The sequence below is a fragment of the Octopus sinensis genome, linkage group LG10 (assembly GCF_006345805.1).
Source record: "Octopus sinensis linkage group LG10, ASM634580v1, whole genome shotgun sequence".
Taxonomy (NCBI): Eukaryota; Metazoa; Mollusca; class Cephalopoda; order Octopoda; family Octopodidae; genus Octopus; species Octopus sinensis.
In genome coordinates, this window is record NC_043006.1 from 92,152,832 (window position 1) to 92,178,283 (window position 25,452).

General features: G+C 34.3%; 1 protein-coding gene and 1 long non-coding RNA gene across 2 annotated transcripts; both read right to left on the reverse strand.

Moving 5' to 3' along the window:
- Positions 1 to 1,032: 1,032 nt before the first annotated feature.
- LOC115216287 lies at positions 1,033 to 1,503 on the reverse strand. Its single transcript, XM_029785488.2, has one exon. It carries the CDS (start codon positions 1,501 to 1,503, stop codon positions 1,033 to 1,035), a length of 471 nt encoding a protein of 156 aa, XP_029641348.2.
- Positions 1,504 to 2,182: 679 nt separating this feature from the next.
- Positions 2,183 to 13,585, reverse strand: LOC118765206. Its single transcript, XR_005001072.1, has 4 exons — positions 13,461 to 13,585; positions 9,402 to 9,403; positions 6,755 to 6,770; positions 2,183 to 2,192 (listed from the first exon to the last, which is right to left on the reverse strand). It is a non-coding gene; the product is annotated as an uncharacterized LOC118765206 (long non-coding RNA).
- Between the last annotated feature and the right edge of the window lie 11,867 nt (positions 13,586 to 25,452).

Consider the following 25,452-nt stretch of genomic DNA (forward strand, 5'->3'; position numbering starts at 1 on the left):
ATAACTGTCAACTTCTCAAATTTAGCAAGAAATGTGTCTTTTGGCTCACTGCAGAAAAGAAATGTTAGATGGCCACGGCTGGAATCGGTTTCATTATAACTCTTCTTAACACAAGCTGACCTGTCGGTAAACATAATGAAGAGCCACCGGAATATGTGAAGCATCTGAGAGTAATTTTAGAGAAACGATTGAAGTTTCTACGAGCGACAAAGATTCTCAATCAATATGGCAAAAAGAAATTCCACACGACAGGATTGGATGGTCACAAGCTAAATCCATTTAATCATAATTCTGCTCGATCAGAGCTAATCTGGAGATTAACATAAAAGAGAAAAACAACTTTAAACGTAAAATATTAACGAGGAATATTAAAAACAGATTTGACATCTGAATCAACGAAACACTCCTAAAAAGTAATTTCTCGGATTCCTAAGAGAATAAAATTTACATATATTCGAATCAATATTATCTATACTAGCAAAAAACCACCCTCCGGGCGGTTTTCTGCTATTAATATTTCCACATTTGATTTCCAGTTATAATAACTTTTATATTTTATGTCTATTTATTTCTTTTTATAATAGTTCTCACTTAATTAGTAAATATAGCTTTCATTACTTTATCACAGTCATAATCTCCCTTTTTTATGTAAATTTATCATTAATAATTGGTAGAACTTAAATAGGTGTAGATAGATAGATAGACAGGTGGATGAATGGATGGATGGTTGGATGGATGGATACACACACACTCGCATACAGAAAAGTCTGGCGTTGCGAGAACACATAGGAATGACGTTTCCTTACTTCTTCAAATATACCCAAATTTAAAATGATCTACTATAACGATAGCATTCATTCGGCAAGTGTTGAAATATGCTAAAACAATTTCATTCCACACAAATACATCTTGCTTTACATATAATATATGTGTTAACGCTATTTACTGAAACTTCCTACAAAGCATATTTTACTTTCAAGTAGTATCTCATTGTAGACACAATTGTCAGTAATCATACTGTTTCCATTTCTCTCAGCTAATATTTTTTACATTAGCCGTCTTTCGAACTCTAGATAATGCGGCATACACCTGAGCAAGTGAGAAGAATTGTGCCGGAAGATATATTCCAATTTGTTCAAAAGTCTGTCCCTGTGCTTTGTTGCGCGTCAAGGCAAAAGCTGGCTTGACAGGAAAGTATTTGCGTGTAGATGCAAAGGGACATTCCATTTCTTGAGATACATTTCTTGGGATTTCTTGCAGAGTTGATCTTGCATAAGGGCCAGAAGCAATCTCAGCCTCAACAACATGATCATGTAAACTGACAATGATGTAGCGTGTGCCGTTGCAATGTCCTTTTGTAGCATCTAAATTTCTCAGAAGCACTATGCACTGTTTTTTCTTCAGTTTGAGAATGTGTGGTGGAAACCCCGATGCTGTAAGTTTATTGGTAAACTCGATTCGGTACTGAATTTCATTATCCACTGTATCTAAGCTTCTGTACATGTTTAGCTCACCATGGATGCTGGTCAACAGAAGATCATTCACAAATTGTGCTGCTTCATTTGTTGGAGTAATGATGATTCTATTTGCAAGCCACACAGGGTTTGTGAAATTATTTTTGAGGTCAGCATATACAAAATCACATAGATCTGAAAGAGTACCACTTTCAAGGCAAGAGTCATTGGGTAGTTTGATTTCGAATTCACCTAGGTTTTGTTCAGCAGAAATGATACCATTTCCTACATCAAGAAGGTAAATAGAAAACTCTTTTTCATCAGAATGACTTTTGGTTGTCAACTCCACTACTTCCACATGATCGCAGAGAAAAGATCGCTTTAGTGTTGCATCAACAACAATTTGAGATCTGACACCATTATTTTGAAGTAGAACATTCTCCTCTCGGGATACTCTAACCAGTCGGTCATGTGTAGCAGAGGCAGAATGATGTCTACGTCTCTGTGCCTATTCAGGCATCTGTTTCAGTCGCTTTGCCCTGGATTCATCTGATTCTGTTCCCTGCCGTTGTGCCTTTCCTGCTATTTTTTTTTATTTTTCAGTCGCATATTATATATAAATGAAAGCTTGTTTAGCGTGCTAGAAATAGCAGCCACCACATAGCTATTATCGTAAGGCTTATAGCGTTCCAAGTAGCCATACCAAGAAAATCACTTCTTCATTAAAAATAAATTATACTGGTATATTAACGAATTTTCATTTTATTTAACAAACTCCGAAAACTGATAATATTCTGAAAATTGCGCCTCGTATCAAAGTTGTACAGTTATTTTGTGTAATAGCATGCATTCATTTAACATAAAATCAATCAGAATTTACACCGGTATATTAAAACACCTTCATTTTATCAAAAAATATCTCTTTAACAAACACCGGAAACTGATAATATTCTTGAAATTATGTCTTGTATCAAAGATATATATATATATATATATATTATATATATATATATAAAATATTATTCGAGACAAAACCACTATTTTGCAAAACAAACAAGGAAAGACTTAATCAATACATAAATTTTAATAAATAGTCAAAAAATTATTAAAATTTATGTATTGATTAAGTCTTTCCTTGTTTGTTTTGCAAAATAGTGGTTTTGTCTCGAATAATATTTTATAATATTTTACTATAAAATCGATTTAATCCTAAATCTGATTTTTTCCCTGTAAATTTGGATTTATTCCCTAATATTTATTATTATTATATATATATATATATATATATCAAAGATATATATAGCGATTATTGAATTATCATTAAGGAAAACATAGGCGAGTGAGAGTGAGAGACTGTTGCAAATAAAAACACAAAATGTTGCCTGCAACGAATTCATAGTTTTTATTATTAAACATTAAAATCTTCTCCGCCATGAAAAATTGAACGCAGTGAATGCAATGAATATTTAGATTTGCGAGGATTTGGAGTTAAAAAATTCAATAAACTTTAGAAATCGAAATCATAGGCAATTTCTTAGAACATTGAATTTATAAAAATATTTCCAGATGGTCAAGCTTTTAATATTGCCTTTTTTTTAGTACTTTTAGTAATTGTTACATACCTAATTAATAAGTAGCCTTCCTCATTATAGTATAGACCAGCAGAAAGACCACCCTCTGGAGGGGTTTCTGTTCGTCTCTTGATAATATTTTCACGTTTGATTCCGAGTTATAATAATATTTATGATATTTTATGTTGAATTGCAAAATTCTAATGTGTGATAACGAAATCAAACATGGAGTGTGTGTGTGTGTGTGTGTGTTTATATTAGAGAGACAATGTATGCTTGGAACATGAATTTATTAAAAACATTCCAGACGGTCAAGCCTTTAATAATTGCTTTCTCTTAGTAACGGTTGCATACCTAATTAACCAGCAGCCTTCTCCATTGCAATATATTTATATTTGTATTCCACAAATCCAAACTATCCAGTGTATTAATACGATTACACATATTTTGGACAGGTATAGGCGCAGGTGTGGCTGTGTGGTAAGAAGTTTAATTCCCAACTATACGGTTCGGGGTTCAGTCCTACTTCATGTCACATCAGGCATATGTCTTCTACTATATATAGCCTCGGGCTGACCAAAGCCTTGTGAGTGGATTTGGTTGACGGAAATTGAAAGAACCCCGTACTATTCATATATTTATTTGTGTGTGTGTGTCTATGTGCTTTTCTCCACCACCGCTTGACAACCGGTGTTGGCATGTTTGCGTCCTCGTGACCTAGCGGTTCGGCAAAAGTGATCATTAAAATAAATGCCAAGCTTAAAAAAGGAAGTACTGTAGTCGATTCGTTTTGACTAAAACTTCAAGGCAGTGCACCAGCATGGCCACAGTCTACTGACCGAAACAAGTAAAAGGCAAACGTAACTTAATATTCAACGATGAAACAAGTCTTTCATTATGTATGCCCACACACCGTTGTGATCCGTATTTGAAGCAGTTGTCATCATTGACCGGATTTAAGGTAGGAAACTTTAGTTCCAACTTAAAATAAATAAAGTTTGTATCAATAGTCCGTCTGTTACTACGTCATTTACGATAATCTACGAAAAAGCGTATCTTACACATGTATAAGTAAAGAATTGGGTTCTTTTGTTTTCCATTTGATTACGTCATTATTTTATGCTTAATTAGATTTATTCTGTTAATTTTGAATTAATTTTGTTAATTTCTGTGTTGGATTAGTCGTTGAAGATATTAAGTCCTACTGCATGACACCTTGAGCAAGTGTCTTCTACAATAGCTGCTGGAAAGCCTTGCGAGTGTATTTAGCAGAGAGAAACCATTTAGGGAATACTGCTCTAGATTATGAGATATTTAATCCAGAGAAATATAGGTTATTTAAAGAAAACAGAGAGAGAGAGAGAGAGAGCGAGAGAAAGAGAGAGGGAGAGAGAGAGAGAGATAGATAGAGAGAGAGAGAGAGAGAGAGAGAGAGAGAGAGAAATGTTGATGGCAGTCTCTGGAGGTCGAGAAAGATGTTTCTGAAAGTTTTTGCTGTACACTCTGCCCTGATGATTTGTTTATAGGGATCAAATACTTGCTCCTTCTCCCATCAAATCGACGTTGTCTGACTGTGGGAATGCTTTAACACTCGTCAGTCGTCAAAGTGGTCGCAGGGAAGTGAGAGATAGAGAGCTTTGCTCAAGAGAATAACGGTCTGGAAATCAAACCCGTGATCTCGCAGTCCTGAGTAAAACACCCTAACAACTAGGCCACTCACCCGCTCACATGCATATATACATATATGCAAACACACACATACACACATACACACATATATATATATATATCTTTTACCTTGTTTAAGTCATTGGACTGCGGCCATATTGACGAATTATAGTCGAACGAATAAACCCCAGAACACATTAAAGCCTGACACTTATTCTATCGATCTCTTTTGCTGAATCGTTACGTTACGGTGACACAACCAAGCGGTGGCGGGCAACAGGCAACACACACACATACGGCGGGCGTATTTCAGTTTCTCTCTGCTAAATACACTCACGACACTTTCCAGCAGCTATTGTAGAGGACACTTGCTCAAGGTGACAGGCAGTAGGACTGAACTCGTGACCATGTGGTTGGGAAGAAATCTTCTTACGACACACCCACGCCTATATATATATAGACAGAGAGAGAGAGAGGGAGAGAGGGAGAGAGAGAGAAATATATATTGATAGGTATATTCTACACACACACACACACACATGCATATCTGTCTGTCTCTCTCCATATATATATTAAATATATATATATATATATCTGTCTCTTTCTCTTTCTCTCTCTCTCTCTCTCTCTCTCTCTGTATATATATATATATATATATTATATATATATATATATGTGCGTGTGTGTGTGTATAGAGAAAGAGAGAGAGAATTAGATAGATAATTCTATGGGCGTATTAAGCTTTACTGCACACTTATCGGTTTTTCACTTCCTTCTAAGCTTTTCAGACACGCGTTTCGCTTGTCTGATTCCACGAAGGATTCTGCTTTGTTTGTTTTCACTTTGTTCCAAATTTTACTCGTGTTTCTTTTTTGATTTACACACACACACACACACACACATACATACATTTTGGTGCAGACATACGTATAATAGAATATTACATATATGTTTGAATGTGTGTGTGTGTTGATGTGTGTGTCCGTGCATGTGTGTATATGTTTTTGAAAGCTTGGCGCACGTGCCAGTGTGTACGCTTGTTCTACGTATATGTAAATAGATGTATATTTTCAAAAAAAACAAAAAAACATATTTCGTATGCAAAACATCATTTAGACGAATATTTTCTTTTTCTTTTCGCAAATATTAATTTTATCTAATTAAAAGTTTCATTAATTTCGCTGTTCTATTAAGTCAACCATGCGATGGAATAAATTTTACAAATGTTTTAACACGAATCCGCTGAATGGAAGATGTTTCTAGAAAGAAAAACATTTTCAATTGAATGAAACTTTTCCGTTGTACAATTTTCAGTTCATTAAATATGAAACAAAACATCAATTATTATTGTAACAGTAATTATTAATATAATTGTACATGTATTGTTAGCCGAATGTATGGGATATTACGCGTGCCTAGAAGATCCATTGTTGATATTTACATGAAGCTAATTAAAATGTAAATGAATACTTCAGTCCGATGGAGTATATCACTTTCCAACCTGCTCTCTGTTGTAGAATTAGAACTCATAACTGCGGGGTCACAAAATTTGAGTTAATTGAAATTTAATATGATATTTCATATTAAATTTCAATGCAACGATCATCAACAAGTCAAACTGGAAATTACTCCAAACTTGCAGAATAGAAAAAAGACGACAGCAGTTCAAATTAACTTATGCTGTCTGTGAGAAAGAATTTTACTCGATTTCCTGCCATTCACTCCATGCTTTGTGCACAATTTTCTACACCTACTCAACAATATTCTCAAGCCTACTTCACCAGACATTAGACAGGTCTAATAATGTTAAATCCTACCCTAATATTTTTATTTGTTACTTGATGCCTTATTATTTGTAATTGAGCTAATGTTATATTTTTCTCATTGCATGAACATTTCAACTTACATTTGTGATGTTTACTTTATTGAGTGACAAAACCAATATAATTCTATTGTTTGTGCTTCAACTGCCTAGAAAGATAAAACTTTTATAAGTATGGTGTGTATTTGACTCGAAGTTCAGAGCTGGGAGACGAATTAATGGACCCTGTAATTAACTACCGAACCCAAAAGACATCTTTTGCTACTGAAATGCGAAATACTAAGGGACATACGTAAATACTGTTGCTCTATCAATTCAAATTTCCAATGTTTAATGTTTCAAATAAAAACTAGAAACCCATTGATACAGAATTTGTTAACTGTACCAGTGGTATTTTCTAAACTGCGCAAAAAGTGTAAGATAAAAGTGGCTATTATTTATTCAGACTAGATTAATTGGCATTTTGATCTCCATATCATATCAATTTTTATATCTGAATTAAAAGCTGAAATAGTAAATGCTACTAGGTTTATGATCTGTTAACTCTTAAAAGGATAATTTCAGAATCTATTTATTGTGACACGAAGGAGAGTCGTCTTGTGATGTAGGCCGCGCAATTTTAAATATTGGCATATTTATATTACTATGCGAAGAAATATTTGTAAAGGAAAAAGTGATACAATTTCTCATTAAAACATACTTTGTTGAATTTATGATTCTCTACAGAACAATTAAATGGTTTTCAAATGCAAATAGCGAAATATAATTTGTGATGGCTCGTAGTGGAATAAAACTATTAACAACCATCCATGCTTAGATCTAGTTTGTAAAAAGAGTCATATGATAAAAAGGGAGTCCTGGTTACACTAGGTCTGTGTGACATACTAATGGGCGGATTAAGTCCCTATTGTAATGATCATGCATTTCAAAACATTTTACCCTCCTTGTCTGAGATTAGAAATCGAGTTAAAATCAGCTTCAACCAGCATTATACACTTCTCTCGAATAATATTGATTTGCAGCATTAGCAGTAGATCTCTCGAATGGGAGATGTGAAAGGCATTTAGTCTGTTACTCACCATTTCGCCTTAATAAAGTTTCTTTTCGATGAATTTGTGAGTTGCAAAAATCGTGTAAGCCTCTTAGGCATTTCTAATACAAGTTTAAATTGAGAACTTTCAAACGAGTCTAATTTTAACTTATGGGCAGCTTTATATATTTTATTTTGCATTCACCTTGCACTGCGATGCATTGCCTTCAGTAATTCTCGCAAATATTGCTGTACCATTCGACGAAATTGCCAATACTTGTAATCATTGGAACATTGGTTTTTCTAGGAAATAACCTGAATCTGCAGCAAACGTGATTGCTCACATTTCTCTCTGTCTCCATGCGGTCATCATAGCAAAATAGCTGTAGTAGCACTAATAAAAGAAGGAAAATGTGTTTTGTTTGACTAATTTTGGGATATACATTCTTGCGGTTTGATGTTTTAACTCAAAAGGCGGCGAGCTGGCAGAAACGTTAGCACGCCGGGCGAAATGCGTAGCCGTATTTCGTCTGCCGTTACGTTCTGAGTTCAAATTCCGCCGAAGTCGACTTGGCCTTTCATCCTTTCGGGGTCGATTAAATAAGTACCAGTTACGCACTGAGGTCGATATAATCGACTTAATCCCTTTGCCTGTCATTGTTTGTCCCCTCTGTGTTTAGCCCCTTGTGGGTAGTAAAGAAATAGGTATTTCGTCTGCCGCTACGTTCTGAGTTCAAATTCCTTCGAGGTCGACTTTGCCTTTCATCCTTTCGGGGTCGATTGAATAAGTACCAGTTACGCACTGAGGTCGATATAATCGACTTAATCCGTTTGTCTGTCCTTGTTTGTTCCCTCTGTGTTTAGCCCCTTGTGGGTAGTAAAGAAATATGTATTTCGCCTGCCGCTACGTTCTGAGTCCAAATTTCGCCGAGGTCGAATTTGTCTTTCATTCTTTCGGGGTAGATCTAATCGACTGGACCCCTCCCACAAAATTTCGGCTTTGTGCCTAGAATAGAAAATAATATATTTTAACTTAAATGGATATAAATTGGAAACTTCTTTGTAAATAAGATATATTTCTCAAAAACTGAGTATTTTACTTCAAGCCATATTAAAGTATTTTGATATAAAAACGATCAGTTTAAGGTTAAATATACGTTTTCCATTAACGATATGTTTTCCATTAATAAAGATGGAATTTATTTTAAACGCTGTGGCGTTGAAATTTCATTTCGTTTCACATTTTTGATCTGCTTGTTTTGCTAAATACATTTGCTAACTACTAAAATATTTCTGAAACTCATCTCAGCTCATATAATTCCAAGCTGTTGTAAAATGTTGCAAAACGTTTTGAAACTAATATCCTAAAATAAATTATACTGGCAATATCTATTATCGTCTTCAGCGTAGTATTGCAATTTTTACTTCGTGTAATAGAATAAAACGTATGGTACATATAATATATATATATATATTATATATATATATATAATATATATATATATATGTGTGTGTGTGTGTGTGGTGTGTGTGTGTGCATATATATATATATATTATATATATATACATACACACACACACATATATATATATATATATATATACATACACACACACACATATATATATATATATATATATATATATATATATATATATATATATACATACACGTACATATATATATATATATATATATGTATGTATAAAATCTCTGAGTGGTAAAGAGTAACTGTACAGAATCGTAAAATATATTTGACAACTAAATGTGGCAGTCCCACAGAGGATGATGTTAATGTTTTTAACCTAGAAAGTCATCTCCTCCACCTGGCTAACAACACACGGGTGATTATCACAGCTGGGGATTATCACACGCTGAAGACGGGTAACTACCCAGTACCCGGGTCTGTGTGTATCAAGTAAGACTAGAGATAGGAGTGATGACCTCCCCTAGCAAATACTAAGCGGACACAGACAGTGTGTCGTTAGCCAGCTGGAGGAGATGTTTCCTGGGATTAAAAACAACAGTAACGTCGTCCTCTATGGGACCGCCACATTTATTGGGCAAATATATTTTACGGTATATATATATATGTGTGTGTGAAGGGCATGTATGTATGTATTTTACCCACTCTCACACACATATCCATAGGTTTAATTGCGAAAATTTTTGTTAATCGAGACAATAATTTTATTTAGATATTACATAAAATAATTTAGAATTTAGAAACAAAAGTGTCATCTTATTCTTAGGTTATTGCTTTCTGTTTTGTGTTAGGGTGTGTGATCGTCTAACGCCTTTACCACACTGATTCAAGTGTTGCATGCGAAGTGCTTACACTTGCATTCAGCGAAAGAGATTTGGATCTGTTAAGAGTGAATTAACATTAAGAAGGCATAATACAATTACATAAACGCTGTCTATGAAAACGATTACTTACAAGTGTTTGCAAATATGAATCGTTTCATGTTCTCTCATTAATGTTGATTACACATATGGAAAGGATTTTAAATAGATTAGTTCATACGATGCGATCTCTTAAGTAACTGATGTAGGAAATAAGTTGCAGAGTTCCATGATATGTAGAACAATGGATTACTTTGATGTGTAAGATCACTCCTTATAGCATTGGAACTAAGAATATACAGATAATTTTTTTTACTGATAGCAATTTGCAATCCCCTAAACAACAGAACACTGAACATGAATCATATGCTTCCTCTGGGCAACTGAACTCAAGCAATAAGGAGAAAATGCAACACGTTACATCACACAACATAAACCATCTTATATAAAATTATCCGCAAAATAATTCTCGTTCATGCCAATTGTTATGTTTATTCCATCTTGCTGTTGCTATGTATCCTGCTCAATAAAAGTCGCCTTTTTTTTATTCTTATCGCGCACATACTATCATCTAATACACCGTGATCTAAACATATTTTTCAACTATATATTTTTTACACAACATTTATACATAATTAACCTCTATTACTACAGATCTGTAACTAACGCTACTAATTAAATTTACATATCTTATCTAAACATTTACCTCAGTGTAAGGATATGATTAAAAAGATCATGTGAAAAGATTTTTAAAATTGGCATCAAATTTTGGCACAAGGACAGCAAGATCAGAGGAGAGGGTAATTCAATAACATCAATATTTGTGCTCAGCTGGCAGAATCGTTAGCACGCCGGGCGAACTGCCCAGCAGTATTTCGTCTGCCGTTACGTTCTGAGTTCAAATTCTGCCGAGGTTGACTTTGTCTTTTATTCTTTCGGGATCGATTAAATAAACAATAGTTACGCACCGGGGTCAATGTAATTGACTTAATCTGTCTTTGTTTGTCCCCTCTATGTTTAGACCCCTGTAGGCAATAAAGAAATAAAAAAATATATATATTAACCCCGGAAAAATGAAAAGCAAAGTCAACCTCGGCGGAATTTCAACTCTGCATTAAACACAGACAAAGTATCGCTGTGCTCTCCCTGGTCACCACCACAAGATATCATTTAATATTGGCATTCCAGTTTATTACATTTCTTTCATTCATAATTGCTTTCGGGATACAATTTGAGAATGTATAGCTCGTAAAAAGATAAATGTTGTATAAAGCAATATCACCACTTGTCATAGTTAATTCAGTCGTATGGATTTATACTCAAGTGAAGACTACAACACAGTCTTGTATGCGTCTGTTCAGTTTTTGCCGCAAAATGATTTATAATTTTAGTGTGCTTGAATTATGTTCTTAGTGATGTTAGGATATATGACAAGAAAACCTCATGCATTCCACCTGATCATAAAGTAAGGCAGAGTAAAATGTTACAATTAATAATAAGCAGTATAATCGATACCAAATCTCGCATCTACAAAAGGGAATGTTGTACAATCCATGTGTTGGTCAGTTAAATTGCCCCAACCACATGGTTCTAGTTTCAGTTCCAATACGTGATACCCTGGGAAAGTGTCTTCTACTATAGGCTCGGGCCGATCAAAGCCTTGTGAATACGAATGAGTTTGTTAAATGAGAATTGAAAGAAGACCGTCGTATATAAATATATATATGTGTGTGTGTGTGTGTGTGTGTGTCTGTGTTTGTCTTTGCTACCACTTGACAACCGGTGTTGGTGTGTTTACGTCACCGTAACTCAGTGCTCCGGAAGAGGAACCTGCAAAATAAGTCCAAGGCTTTAAAAAATGCACTGGCGTCGATTGATTCGACTAAAACTTCTTCAAAGCGGTGGGTGCTCCAGCATGGCCGCAGTCAAATGAATAAAACAAGTAAAAGAATAAATATATACGTCCGATCACTTTTACCGAATTTTAACAGAACAAGAAGAAATTGCAAGAGAGTAAAATGAACAACAAAATACCAATCAGGATAAGAAAACATTTAATAACCGCCTTATAAAGAATTCTGTGGCCATGCGGGAGCAGCACTTGAAAGAACTGGTCCTAGAATATGTTCTTTTAAAAGCCTGGCACTTATTCTCTCGGTCGTTTTGCCAAAACGTTAAGTTACTGGGACGTAAACACACCAACAAAGGTTGTGAAGTGGAAGTGGGAGACAAACACAAGCAGAAAGACACACACACACACATTGACGCACCCCCACACATATATGCACAACGGGCTTCTTTCAGTTTCCGTCTGCCAAATCCACACGCAAGGCTATAGCAGAAAACACTTGCCCAAGGTGCCACTTAGTGAAACTGAACCCGGAACCATGTGGTTGGCAAGCATGCTTGTTACCACACAATCATGACTGCGCCTATATCATATTCTGCCTGACTAACAGTGAAAGGCAGCCGCGCAATCCATTATCAATCACGTCGTCGAGAAAGTAAGGTGGAGTTGGAAGAAAAATGGATTGACAGATTTAACTGTTTGAGGCAAACATTTTTTTCTCATGAGAAAATATGACAAACCTTAAGAAAACATTGTTGTATTTCGGATTGGTCATTTTGCCAGTTTAGCCAATAAAAACACACGCACTATATATTTGGTGTTACTTTGCTTCAACACATGACTTCACATAAATCTTGCACAACAAATATATAAACGTAATGACTTAAGAAAACAATAAAACAAGACTTGTTTCTTGTTTCCGTTTACCATACTTAAGGGATTAAAGGACGACCTAGTTTTCGCCAGCGTCTTTCTGATGGGCTTTGAATATCTGTCTGTCTATCAGTCAATCTATCTATCTATCTATCTATCTATCTATCTATCTATCTATCTATCTATCTATCTATCTATCTATCTATCTATCTATCTATCTATCGGTTTTTCTGTATACCTCCTACACTTACAACCGAGTTACGTTCCGCCTGACAGGTCGTAAGTCGATCTGGTCGTATGTCGGATTTATATTCTTCAACACTATTTTTATCCAAACGCAACTGATACCTGAACGCGACTGAGTGAGAGACAGTGGCAAGCAGTGGATGCCTGGGTCTGAGCAAGGCCTGCATTGCCAGATGCTGCTATAGGTATCGTATGCGCAGCCGCCCAGCGTCCGAAAATCGATTGCTTATGTATTTATTTTTTGTGGTCGTAAGTCGAGGAGAAGGTGTGTATGTATGTATGTATGTATGTATGTATGTATGTATGTATGTAGGCATGTAGGCGTGTCACTACTAATTTTTTATCGACTTTGCTACATAAGTCTTATGCAGATTAAAACCAACTTCTGTGGAATCTGAATATGTATATATATATATATATATATATATATATATACATGTGTGTGTGTATGTATGTATATGTATATACCCCCCATAAACACAAATATATACATGCATATATACAAGCACACACACAACTTGTAATAATGAAGTTAAACCAAATAGTGATATTTAATACGCAAAGTTTCCCATTTGCATGTTCATCGCTCCTTAGAGTCACACAGGTGTATGAACAACAAGCAAGTGTTTTAGTCTGACTCTCGGGAAAATGGAAAAGCCTTTTACATTTCGAGCCTACGCTCTTCAATAGAAAGGAATAAGAGGAAATAGACAGAGGCAAATGAGAAAAATTACCCAAGTTTAATTCTGACTGAATTTTCTTACTCTTTGGACTTGCATATCTGAATCACTTTCCGAACATTCAGCAGCTCTCCTCATCCACATACCATTCCAGCACTCCATCCGGATTACCACTGGTTCTACTGACCCTACGTTCACGAATTTCAGTGAACTTTTTCGTGCATATATATATATATACATATATATATATATATATATATATATATATATATATATATACATATATATATATATATAATATATATATATATATATATATATATATATATATATATATATATATATAATATATATATATATAATATATATATATATATTGTGTGTATGTATGTATGTGTGTGTGCGTGTGTGTGTGAGTATTTAAGTTCAATTATTAGAAAAGCCACTTTACATTACTCTGATTGGTTGTTCTATAAATTGTAGAGTACAAATATATTGTTCTTGTGTGCATGTATGCAATCAAGCGCTCAGCAAACTTAGAATACTTGATATATTGCCAGACTACCCTTTTGTTTTAGATTCCTTCCAATTAAAAAAATAATGTAAATTATACGAATAATAATTTCTACGAGGGTTGCATTTCGAGAAAGTTTTCTGTAGAGAAGAGAAGTTGAATAATTTACAGCTAGTTTTTGACTGCAAACTAACTTTAGCATCAGCGGAAGGATAAAAAGAACATCGGTGGGATTTGAATTCACAGCTTAACCTTTGTAGCTGAAAAGTGTAAGATGTCATATGTAAAGAATCTGGCAAGGCATCATCGCAACATGGATATGGCAGCATTTGGAAACACATTATGAAACATAAATAAGAGTAAAATAATTTCCATTGAATAGTAAATATTCTATTAGTATTTTATATGGCTGTATATCATTACATCCTTAATGAGTATGCAGGAGATAATGGAGCAAATTACCAAAGCTACGTCCAAAATTTATTATTTTAGATATTAAAAGAATCATCAAATATTATATGAAAGGACATTTTAGATATTACCCCAAAGATAAAATTTTATATTAGCAAAACTCAAAAGCTTTCCTATTGTTAATGCAATCAGCAAATTATAAAGAGAACAAGAGAAAATCCTGCCAATGAAAGTGAGTGAGTGGAATGTAGTTTGGTCTCTATCAGAACAACGGATCATTTAATTTGCGTTAAATTTCCATAAATACGTTTGTCACTGATTATAATCGAAAAGTCATCATCAATAATTACTCAGTAATGAGCTAGATCGGAAATGTAATTGTCAAGAAGTTCTGTTCTGATTAGACATGTTAATGCATTAATATAATTTTATCCGTCGATGCTGTTTTTAGTTGCGTTCCGTTTCAGAGTTACACCCTTTTATTTTAATTGATCTTAGACACGCTATAAGTATGTCAGCAGATGGAAATATCGGATTTGAGAATTTCGTTTAATGTATTTCAATAGTGAGCAACGTTGTTCTAGTGTTTAGCAGATTTTATTCTAACAGCTTTCCGATTTTGGTCCTCAGCTTTTGCTACTAATTCGTTGTTGCTTTACCAGGAAGAGTGAAGCTTGAGAGGCTGCGTAACTCATCGAATTGATTTCAATTACCAACTTCTGCATGTCCTGCTAACAAGGACAAACTACTACTACTACTACTACTACTACTACTGCGGCTGCTGCTGCTGCTACTGCTGCTGCTGCTACTGCTGCTGCTGCTGCTGCTACTAGTATGAATTGAAATGATGTCGAAAGAAATTAAAATATACTTGAAAGATATTTTAATAGTCTTTGAGGAAATTAAATCTGTTTCCAAACGAATCATGCGCACTCATTCTGTTTCCGGTGCTTTTTATCTATCGAAAAATAAATTACACTTTAATTTTGACTGACAACAATCATTAAAGTGGTTTCAATCTATATTCCATGAGTTTATGGGAAATATCTGAAATGGGAAATAGAAATTAGAGCCACTTTGCTTTTTAATGATACATGCCTCAATGAAATCATTCTTCGCCTAAATTATCTTGCAGCAGTTCGTTGCGGGCGCTTTCATTCCTGACGGTGAATGTAATTATCTGTAAATATTCTTCCCTGTTAATTGTGAGCATTCATTTAATTATCCAATAAGTAATTTCGTATGTTATAGTTCTATTTCCAGTTTGTCCGAGATGCCTCAGCTCTGGAAATGTGATTAACGATATTTGCGTTCTCAATTAAATAATTTTGTTTTCTTCAATGACACCATGTGACAAGCGTTTCACAATCAATTATCAAGTTCACCAGCAAGTAGTAAACGCTCTTCAACTTTGTCTTCATGTAAGTTTCCCCCTCCCGCCCTCTCTTTCCCATTTGCTTTCTTATTTGACATTTCGCGAAATACGTGCACTCATAGCCTGCTACAAGCTCTCGTCGTCTTGAGACTGGTTTCCATCACCCATAATGAAAAGTGCCACTGTAAGTCAAAATCAAATCAAGAAATGAATTCAGTTCCTAAGTGATTCAATACTGAACAAGTGCAAACAATTCCAAACACTGACATCTACTTGGTTACATCGCAATACTTACTTTGATGTTTATGCGGCAGCTGTATTCTAATTCCTATGCTGCGGTTATATTTTTGAATTTCATTCGCGTTTGCTTTCATTTCATTTTATTTTTATTCGATTTTATTTTAATTTGATTAGAGTTATTTGAATGAACCTGCAAAGGGATATTTCAGGATGATAATAGAACGTGAATTAACGACGACCCGGTGGTTTAGTCCACGTCAAAACTAACATCATTCTGATTGGCTAAACATTTAGATCTTTATAAAATTATACATTCAAAAGGAAGTTGTGTACGCTTGCGCAACAGCAATAAAAATCGTTTTAGTTGAAAGATTCTTAGTATCTCAAATTATGTGACTGTATTCGAACAGAAAACATTTTAACTAGCATATGATTTATTAGTCTACTTTCACTTCTGATTGAATTACATTCCATTATTAATACGATGACGCATTAAACTAAGTGTTGAGAACAGAATTATATGAAATTATTGCGCTTATTTTATTGCATAACTGATGTGTTTTCTGGTACAAGATAATGACCTACACGTACAAGCCACCTTACGGATGTAATATTCTTAATACAAATTGACTGATCTGATTTAGTTATCTTCTAAAGATAACAAAATATGCATTAACTACATCTATTGAAAGTCACTGGGCCTGCATGAAATGAAGCATATTTGCATTCTTACATAATGAAGTATATGTTAATTGTATCTTATTTTTATCACTCAAATACTATATACAAACGAAATAAAAGAAATATAATGCTTCTTAAAGACTGTAGTGGTATGCATAATTTCTAACAATTTCTTAATAATATTACATAATTTTCCTTTCATTTCTCTTTAAGTAGCATAACCAGTTAAAATAAACAGTCATCTACAATGATTGTAGATCAATAAACGCCGCTACTAAGGTCTTTAAAATGCAGATAATTTTGTACAAATAAAATTGTGAATTGTTATGAAAATGTAAATCGATGGTAGAAATTAATTAAAATAAATTGGCAATAAAACTCAATAGTTATAGTACATGTATGGCTGGTAATTTGAATAACTATATATATATATATATATATATATATATATTATATATATATATATCCTTATATATATATATAAAAGGATATATATATCCTTATATATATATATATATATATATATATAATATATATATATATAATATATATATATATACATATATATATATATATATATATATAAAAACACTTGAAACACTCCTGTCACAACGAGGGACCTTGAAGACTGCTTAAATGCAAGAAAGTATACTAGTCCCTTAATATATGATATTCAATATTTCATCTATTCAATAAGACAATCAATACTTCATTTCATTTTACTATATATATATTATTTATACTATATATTCTATACTCTACATTAATATTATAAAGAACATAAATAAAACATAAAAAACAGAGTTGGAATTTCTTTGAATAACAATAATAATAATAATAATAATAATAATAATAATAATAATAATAATAATAATAATAATTGTAATAATAATAATAATAATAATAATAATAATAATAATAATAATAATAAAATAATAATAATAATATATAATGATATATATGCAACACACATGCGTTCATCTGATGGTAAGTTGCCCAAAACAAAGCTTGACGACCTCTGTTGTAGGAGTAGATCTAATGCATTTTTAGTCTAGATATACTTTTAAAAATATGTCTACATAAATAGTACGTTAGTTTTTGTGCGGCTTGAATTGTCTCTGGTGTAGGATCTTGGACCTTAGAATGTTCCTTCATACTTTGTTGAGGTTGGCACAGGGCGAAATGATTGGTATGTTACATAATCAGTAGAAAGTGTCCTATTGTAAGCTCTTGTGTGAGATTTAAGTCCAGCCTTAGACAAGCAGAATTTGCCCCAAATTGTACAAGTAGAAAATGTTCTACTAGGTCCATTTTCTCTTACTGACTGTGTTTTTCTTATTTTCCTCTTAACCTTTATCTATATTAGCCTGATTTGTTCAAAAGTTTTCGGACCATCCCAGGGTTCTGTTCGATTCATTTTTCCTGCAGCTGTCCGATTTTGAAGATCATATTTTTAGTGACTCTTTCTGCAGAAAATCTACATTGTGACTGATAAAATTCTTGAAGCTATGAACTTATTAAACCGTTCAAAAGGACACGTTCTAGAACCCTACCCACAACAGACAAGGACATGCCCCTGAACTTATCTCATCGTTCCTTGGCATTATATTTGAAAATTAAGGAATACCAAAATAACATCAACTCAGTCTTATGGTACCTCGTCCGTGTTGCAAGAATATGCGACCAATATGTATTTTGCTTTTAACTCAGCTCTGTAGTCTTGCGTTGATTTTTGTAGAGAATCTTCTATATCTTTCTAAATGCAGTGTACATTCTCCTCACACCCGACCCCATTTTCACACATCCATTCTTACGACTTGCAGACGATTTCAAGAATAAGAGAAGAAATGAAACCATTAATGATTAATTTAATAGGAGCCGGAAGTGAATTTAGCCCTGTTTTTAACTGCTGAAAAAGAGAGATGATGACTATAAGTCGTATTAATCTATCCTATTGCAATATAAAAGACCACTTTATGTATTTGGCTGCAGTGCATTGCTGTAATCGCATTTAAATGGCTGAAATGCGTTCTTTTAGCTTTGGGGAAAGAAATAAGAATACAGAACAAAAATGAGCTCGTTAACATTTAAATGGAAGCGAAAGTTGCTCTGAACAGGTACTAATGTGGAATATTACATATCATGGCAAAATCATATCATTTTCGGAAGATCGATCTTCAGACAGTAATACGTTATCTGATGCAGAAATGTAATGTTTAGCGCTTATCGTTGTGAGTCAAGTACTGTTACGTGAGAGACGAGAGAAATGTGAGATAGATTTCACATCTATTTGACAACTTTATACAACTGCCACGATGAGCAGTGGGCGACGTCTGGAGATTGCATAGAAGCTTTGCATTGCATGTACTCGGCGCATGACAAAAGAAAGAGGGTCATGAGATGCATTGACATATAATACACAACGGGGTACGGGTTTTATATAACAACAAGAGATGGCATACAAATGACTTGTTTGGTTCATTACCACACTAAATATCCTATCGGTGTACAGCAATCGCATCTCCCACCCTCCCTGTCTCCATCACTCTCTCTCCCTCTCTCCCTGTATGTAGATATATATGTATATATACGCATATATATACATTCATACGTACACACACACACACACACACACACACACATATATATATATATATATATATACATATATATATCTGTGAAGAGGGTGGACGTTGTCTCACAAGAAATTGTGCAGGCAAAAGTGTTGGTAAATGTGGTCGGATTGACCTGAAAATTTGCACACCTATGTTTAAAGTGGGAAGTTTGCAGGGCAACTTTGAGTTAGCTCAACTGAAAGGCGTGGCCTCTGGGGCAAAATTCCTCATCTTTAAAACGTAGCCCGAATGAAATAGGGTTATAATACTAGTATATGTATATATACACACACATGTTCATGGTGGCCTTCTGCACACTGTCCTTTTGTAAATTTAGTCTCATAAGTTATTAGTCAATCTTTGAGTGTTACGTGAAATAGACGAAATCAAACGTACCTAGTTTTTTTCATTCGCAAAATATGCATTTTTTTAAAGACAGTAAAAAATCTGAAAGTAGACTTCTAGTTACATTGCTTTGAAGGTATGATGTTATAGAGAAAAACAAATTGGAGAAAAAAACTTACAGAGGTTTAAAATCGAAAAAAATCTGTACATTTTTAGCCAACAGTGAGACAGGAATTTTCTGCGTTTAGCGGAGCGGTGTCAACTTTAAAGTTGTAGCCTGTGAAATTTAGAGTTTAGCGTCTGACTTGTTCATTGTAGGCTTCTAAATAAACAGAAATGCCTAATAAAATCCACATGTATCATCTTACTGTTTCTTTTGTCTCTTCCTTGATTGCATGTTTTTATTATTTTTTAAAATTTGTTATATTAATATATTTGTCTACTTGTGTTTATTTTATGCGTATTTCAGTATTATGTATACATGTCACGTATTTGTGTATATCATTAATATATAAGTGCATGTGGATGTATGTATCCATATATATGTTTATATGTACATTTATGCATTCATGTGTGCGTGTGTGTATGTGTGTGTGTGTGTGAAAAGAAGGCGTCTGTCTCCAAAACTCCATAGCTACAATAAGAATAACATTGGTCATCAAAGAATTTGTCCCAAGGAAAAGAATGCCTGTATCCCATATGTTTTTGCATGCACAATTAAAATTATCTGTATCACCCCCAGCTTCTCTGTTCCATGACACCCATTTCGGTTCCTGTTTCGGTTCCTGTTGAAATGTGAAGCTAATGGTTTAAGAAATACTCCTAATTAAAATTTTTATTAACAGAATTCTCCTAGTGAAATCATAAATCTAGCTATCTGAGTCAACGAGCTCCAAATTATATAAAATATAAAATATGCAAAAATACTAACACTCAGAAAAAAGCACAGAAAAATATGAAATATATTAACACAGAAAAATTAAATCAAAACACGAGGGTGAATAGAATCTCGTGGTGTGAAGAATTAAGTGTGAAAAATCAACATAGACAACAGCGACACAGACAACAAACTGTTGACGCCACTGTGTCTTCATTGGCAAAAATTACCCCAATTTCCCAACTTTAATACCAAATAATATCAGATTCTTTAATCAAGAAGTAATTTGTTGATCGTAATCAAAGTTCAGAGTTGCATCGATACACCAATACTGAAAGCAATTTTAGCAAAATTAAGGGAGGGTCATTTTTCGAATGAGAAAGACTAGATCCGATCAAACTGAGAACTACTAGATTACGAGGTGAACTGCTGACCCACAGAACAGCCCTACATTTCATATAGCCTCAGTAATGTTATTCGTTCAATAATCCTTTCTACTAAAGGCACGAGGGCTGAAATTTTGAGGGAGGGGGCCAGTGGATTACATCGAACCTTGTTTTGTACTGGCTCTTAATTTATCGACCCCCGAGAGGATTAAAGGCAAGTCGACCTCGGCGGATTTTGAACCCAGTACGTAAAGACAAACGAAATGCTGCTAAGTATTACGTTCGGCGTGCTAACGATTCTGCCTGCTTACCATCTGTTATGCGTTTAATAATCTTTTCTACTCTAGGCACAAGGCTTGAAATTTTGGGGAAGGGAGTCAGTCAATTAGATCGACCCCAGTACGCAACTGATACTTAATTTTTCAACCTCGAAAGGATGAAAGGCAAAGTCGACCTCGGCGAAATTTGAACTCAGAACGTAAAAGCAGACGAAGTACCACAAAGCCTTTCGCCGGCGTGCTAACGTTTCTACTAGCTCACCGCCTTTATGCGTTTAACAACATCTTCACCGAATTTATCAGAGTGTCTTAACCGAATTGTATATCATTGCCACGAAGTCAGAGGCAATGATATGCTGAGTATTAAATGATTAATTCACAAATGCTTTAAATAACTACACGTGGAATTAATTGTAATAGTGATAACCGACTCCCAGCAAAAAATATAAAATAAGGAAATTACATCAAAAGTGAACTACACTGGATCCACTTCACAATAATTCTCTCTCCTTCACACACGCTACCACTATGACGGTTTCACTAAAAGCCACACATTCCTCATTTTATTAATTATCTTGATCCACACGCAGCCAAAAATATCTAATCTTTTATCTCTCGCTTCTTCCTATTGCCCAGCAACCACACTATGTGTTCTAACTGAAATATAACCACCCTGTTTAATTATAATCAATTCCCCAATACAACTAATCTCTCTCTGTGATCTGTGTACTAGCAAGAAATAATTACGCTGAGTACGGATCAATGCCCTTCTTCATTCTTCGTCTCTTTCTGATGAGTTTACCAATCTTTGAACGCCCCCATCCAACAGCGATTCTTTGACTGTCATCTAAATCTCCTCATGAATGACACATGCTTTAAGCTTCTCTGAAATTATCGTCTTGATGATTTTATTTTTCAATACTCACAAATGATTAGCACTCACCACAGCAGGCGCAGAAGCCGAAATTCAGCCATTCTAATCTCCCTGCAAGAAATAGTGCCGTCAACTATGGACATTGCAGATTGACAACCAGAAGCTCTAGCACTAATATCTTTTACGCTTCTCTGAATCTAGCCTTCACCAAATCCAAATTGCATGTTTGCCTACTGTAATGCCGATCACAGCTTAGTTACAGATAATAAACATTAACATACAGCACAGCATTCACATCCGTCAAACCTTAAGGTAATTCAAGACAACTACCTGATCACAGCTCGATCAGTTTTGATTTACCTATATATGGCAATTAAATCCTCTCTAAAGCTATATTAAAAACTTAAGAAGGTAGCCAAAAGCAATCCTCTTAGACACATCCCATTACATTTGTCCCACAACGAAAACATATATCCACAATCTCCGACGTGCTCTGCAGGCGTAGAATCTGTTTAAAAAGTGGAAATTATGAAAAATATAATCAACAAAAGAAAATTACCGACTTTTATCAATTGAGTGAATGTTAATCACACTCATACAGACGATGCGAATAAACCACGCGAAAATTAAAATAAAGTTTTGGAAATCAAAGAAGCAAGAATATTCTCATCCAACAAAATTACAGTCGCTCTTGTCACTTCTTATTCGTCTTTCCCCAACCAAGATGGTTCTGTAGGTAATAATATTACACGGGAAAGAGATTCATATTGATTGACCCTTTCCTTGCAACTCATATATCGAGGGCAGTGTTTGATTTTTCTCACTTCTAACCCCACTCCATAAATGTATATGCACTCCCCCATTCGGGACAAACTCTTTATTTAAATGAAGATCTTTCAGGATTTCGGAAACAAGTAGCCGCTTGATCCATTCCCAAGAAGAATAACATTCTGAACTCCGCCTAGCTATTGATATAGAATTTTGACGTAGAATATCATCTGAATGGTGTTAGAATCTATCATTCACAATTCCTTTTTCCAAAATCCTCAGCACATATTCAGTTTCAACAACGTATTCGTAGAATGACGTAGAATGGCGACATGCTCTCCTAATTTTATCATCACCATCCAATGTTCCTTAAGAAAATGAAATAACATAAGGATTTCCTTGTTATCCCGTGTGTCAGTTGGCTTCATTTGCCAATCATCTTTTAAATCATATGCTTCTTCTCACACGCCCCTATTGCAAGGGGAATTCACAGTGTCAGTGATTTAGACGCCATGAACTCTGGTGCGCACCAAGAATCAGTTATTTAAGCCATATCTTCCCCATGTAGACTAACGACTCACTTGCTCCTACCACTGAACTCCTTCTTACAAGTCCTTATGTAGACATTGTCTACATGCAACCTGGACATGTGCGATCAACTTGCACATATTCTAGGAACAGAAAGTTCGAAAACATTCTCCGATGTAGAAAAGAAAAGACAATCTTTTTCAACAGAGAAACGGGACAATCACTTCTCAGAGCCAGAAAATAATTTCACATCTGTTGTACATTCTCAGGCAACACGCATTTTACATTGTTAATGTCGTTCCGAATGGTCAGTCACATGGCATGGATTATCCTTCCTAGTCATCTTACATAACAGAGCAAATCCATATTGTAAACACTAACATATTTTCTCCGGTCAGTATGCCAGCTCGATCAAATATTGATATATACAAATTTCAAATAATGTTTCTTCTAAGTCAATAGTACTGCAGTCTTTGCTCAAACATCTTGCTCTGCATCTACAGGGACATACGAATGATTGATAAAAATTAATTTACTAGCTCATTAGAGCCCCTGAATCAATGATCGATTTATTCACTATTCACTTAATATTTCTATTCTAGCGCTATTGCAAGGCTATATATTCCTCTGATCTAACAGCTTATAGACCACCTCGACCAAGAACAATCGACAAACACCTCTAACAAGAACAATCGACAAACACGTCTATCTATAACACGTTATCATAACTTTGTTTTAGCCTTTTCACTCCAAACAAATTTCCTCTCCAAGTCTTTAACTGCAAAGTTTAGCCATCTGTAATTATTCTTTACGTTTTCCCCACAAGACTAAGCCATAAAACGTATGGCGATGTTTGCTAAGTCTTTTCAATGCAAATATATTTACGATAGTGATATCACTTCTATGAAGCGAAAATAATAAAATTACTTATGCTTTCCTCTACAAAACTGTTTCATGATTCTGAAGTTTGTTTTTTAGCATTGAGAACTAAACTGAGTGTAAATAAGTAATATGTTCTAATAGAGGATGCGTTACATAGGTCTGTTAGTGATCTTCTGTTTTATTTATATTCCATTCAAAGATGAGCAGAGCAATTTAGGGCTAAAATAATTCGGTAGAAATATCAAAGTTTTTCCTTCCGAGCAAATCACCCTTCTTTTGCTTCACAACGTAAATTGTATTTGGTTACTTGTAAATAATCGGAGCAGAAATATATATATATATATATATATATATATATATATATATATATATATATATATATATATATATATATATATATATATATATATATATATATGTATGTATATATATATAACTCAAGGAGGCAATATGTTTCTTTGTTGTATCTACTGAAGCATAGTATTTTATGAATATAGAGGTATTTGTCGACGACATGGTCGAGAGAATTAGGAATGGGCAGTTTGAAAATACTATCACATATCACAGTATATCATAAATGTCAGGTTCCTCATATTTAGAAGCATTTCAAAAAGATTATGGCTTAGAAGATTGTGATACATATCCAAAATACCTGTAAAGGAATTTAATTAGCTTAAAAGGAATTCTTACCATCACTATATTAGAGTGAACATTTATCCGCGGGCATTCTAGTGTCTGTATAGGCTTCACATTCCATTAGTCGTTTTCAATTTCACTCGGACCCCTTACGGCATGAGAAAACCTCTAACTTCTCATACAGAACAGTTCCCTTGTTGCTTAACTAATTCTAATTGCAAGACCTCGAAGCACTTCATTCTTTAACTCACACTTTGCATCAATCAATAAAACTTTATCCTTATACATCTCCCTCAGAATGTGAACAACATTTCGAGAATATAGTTGAAGTTTATCAAGCTGGTCGGTGGCAGAATCGTTAGAAAAACATTGAAACGTTGTATGCGATGTGTTGTTGCGATTACGAATCCCACCACATTGTCAAGGTTGCTTTTCACGCTTCCAATGTCGATAAAACTCCTGACAGGTGATACCGTTTGTACAACATTCGATGGAATTGAAA

Coding starts and splice junctions, on each gene's coding strand:
- LOC115216287 (XM_029785488.2), bottom strand. CDS start 1,503: ATGTACAGAAGCTTAGATACAGTGGATAATGAAATTCAGTACCGAATC.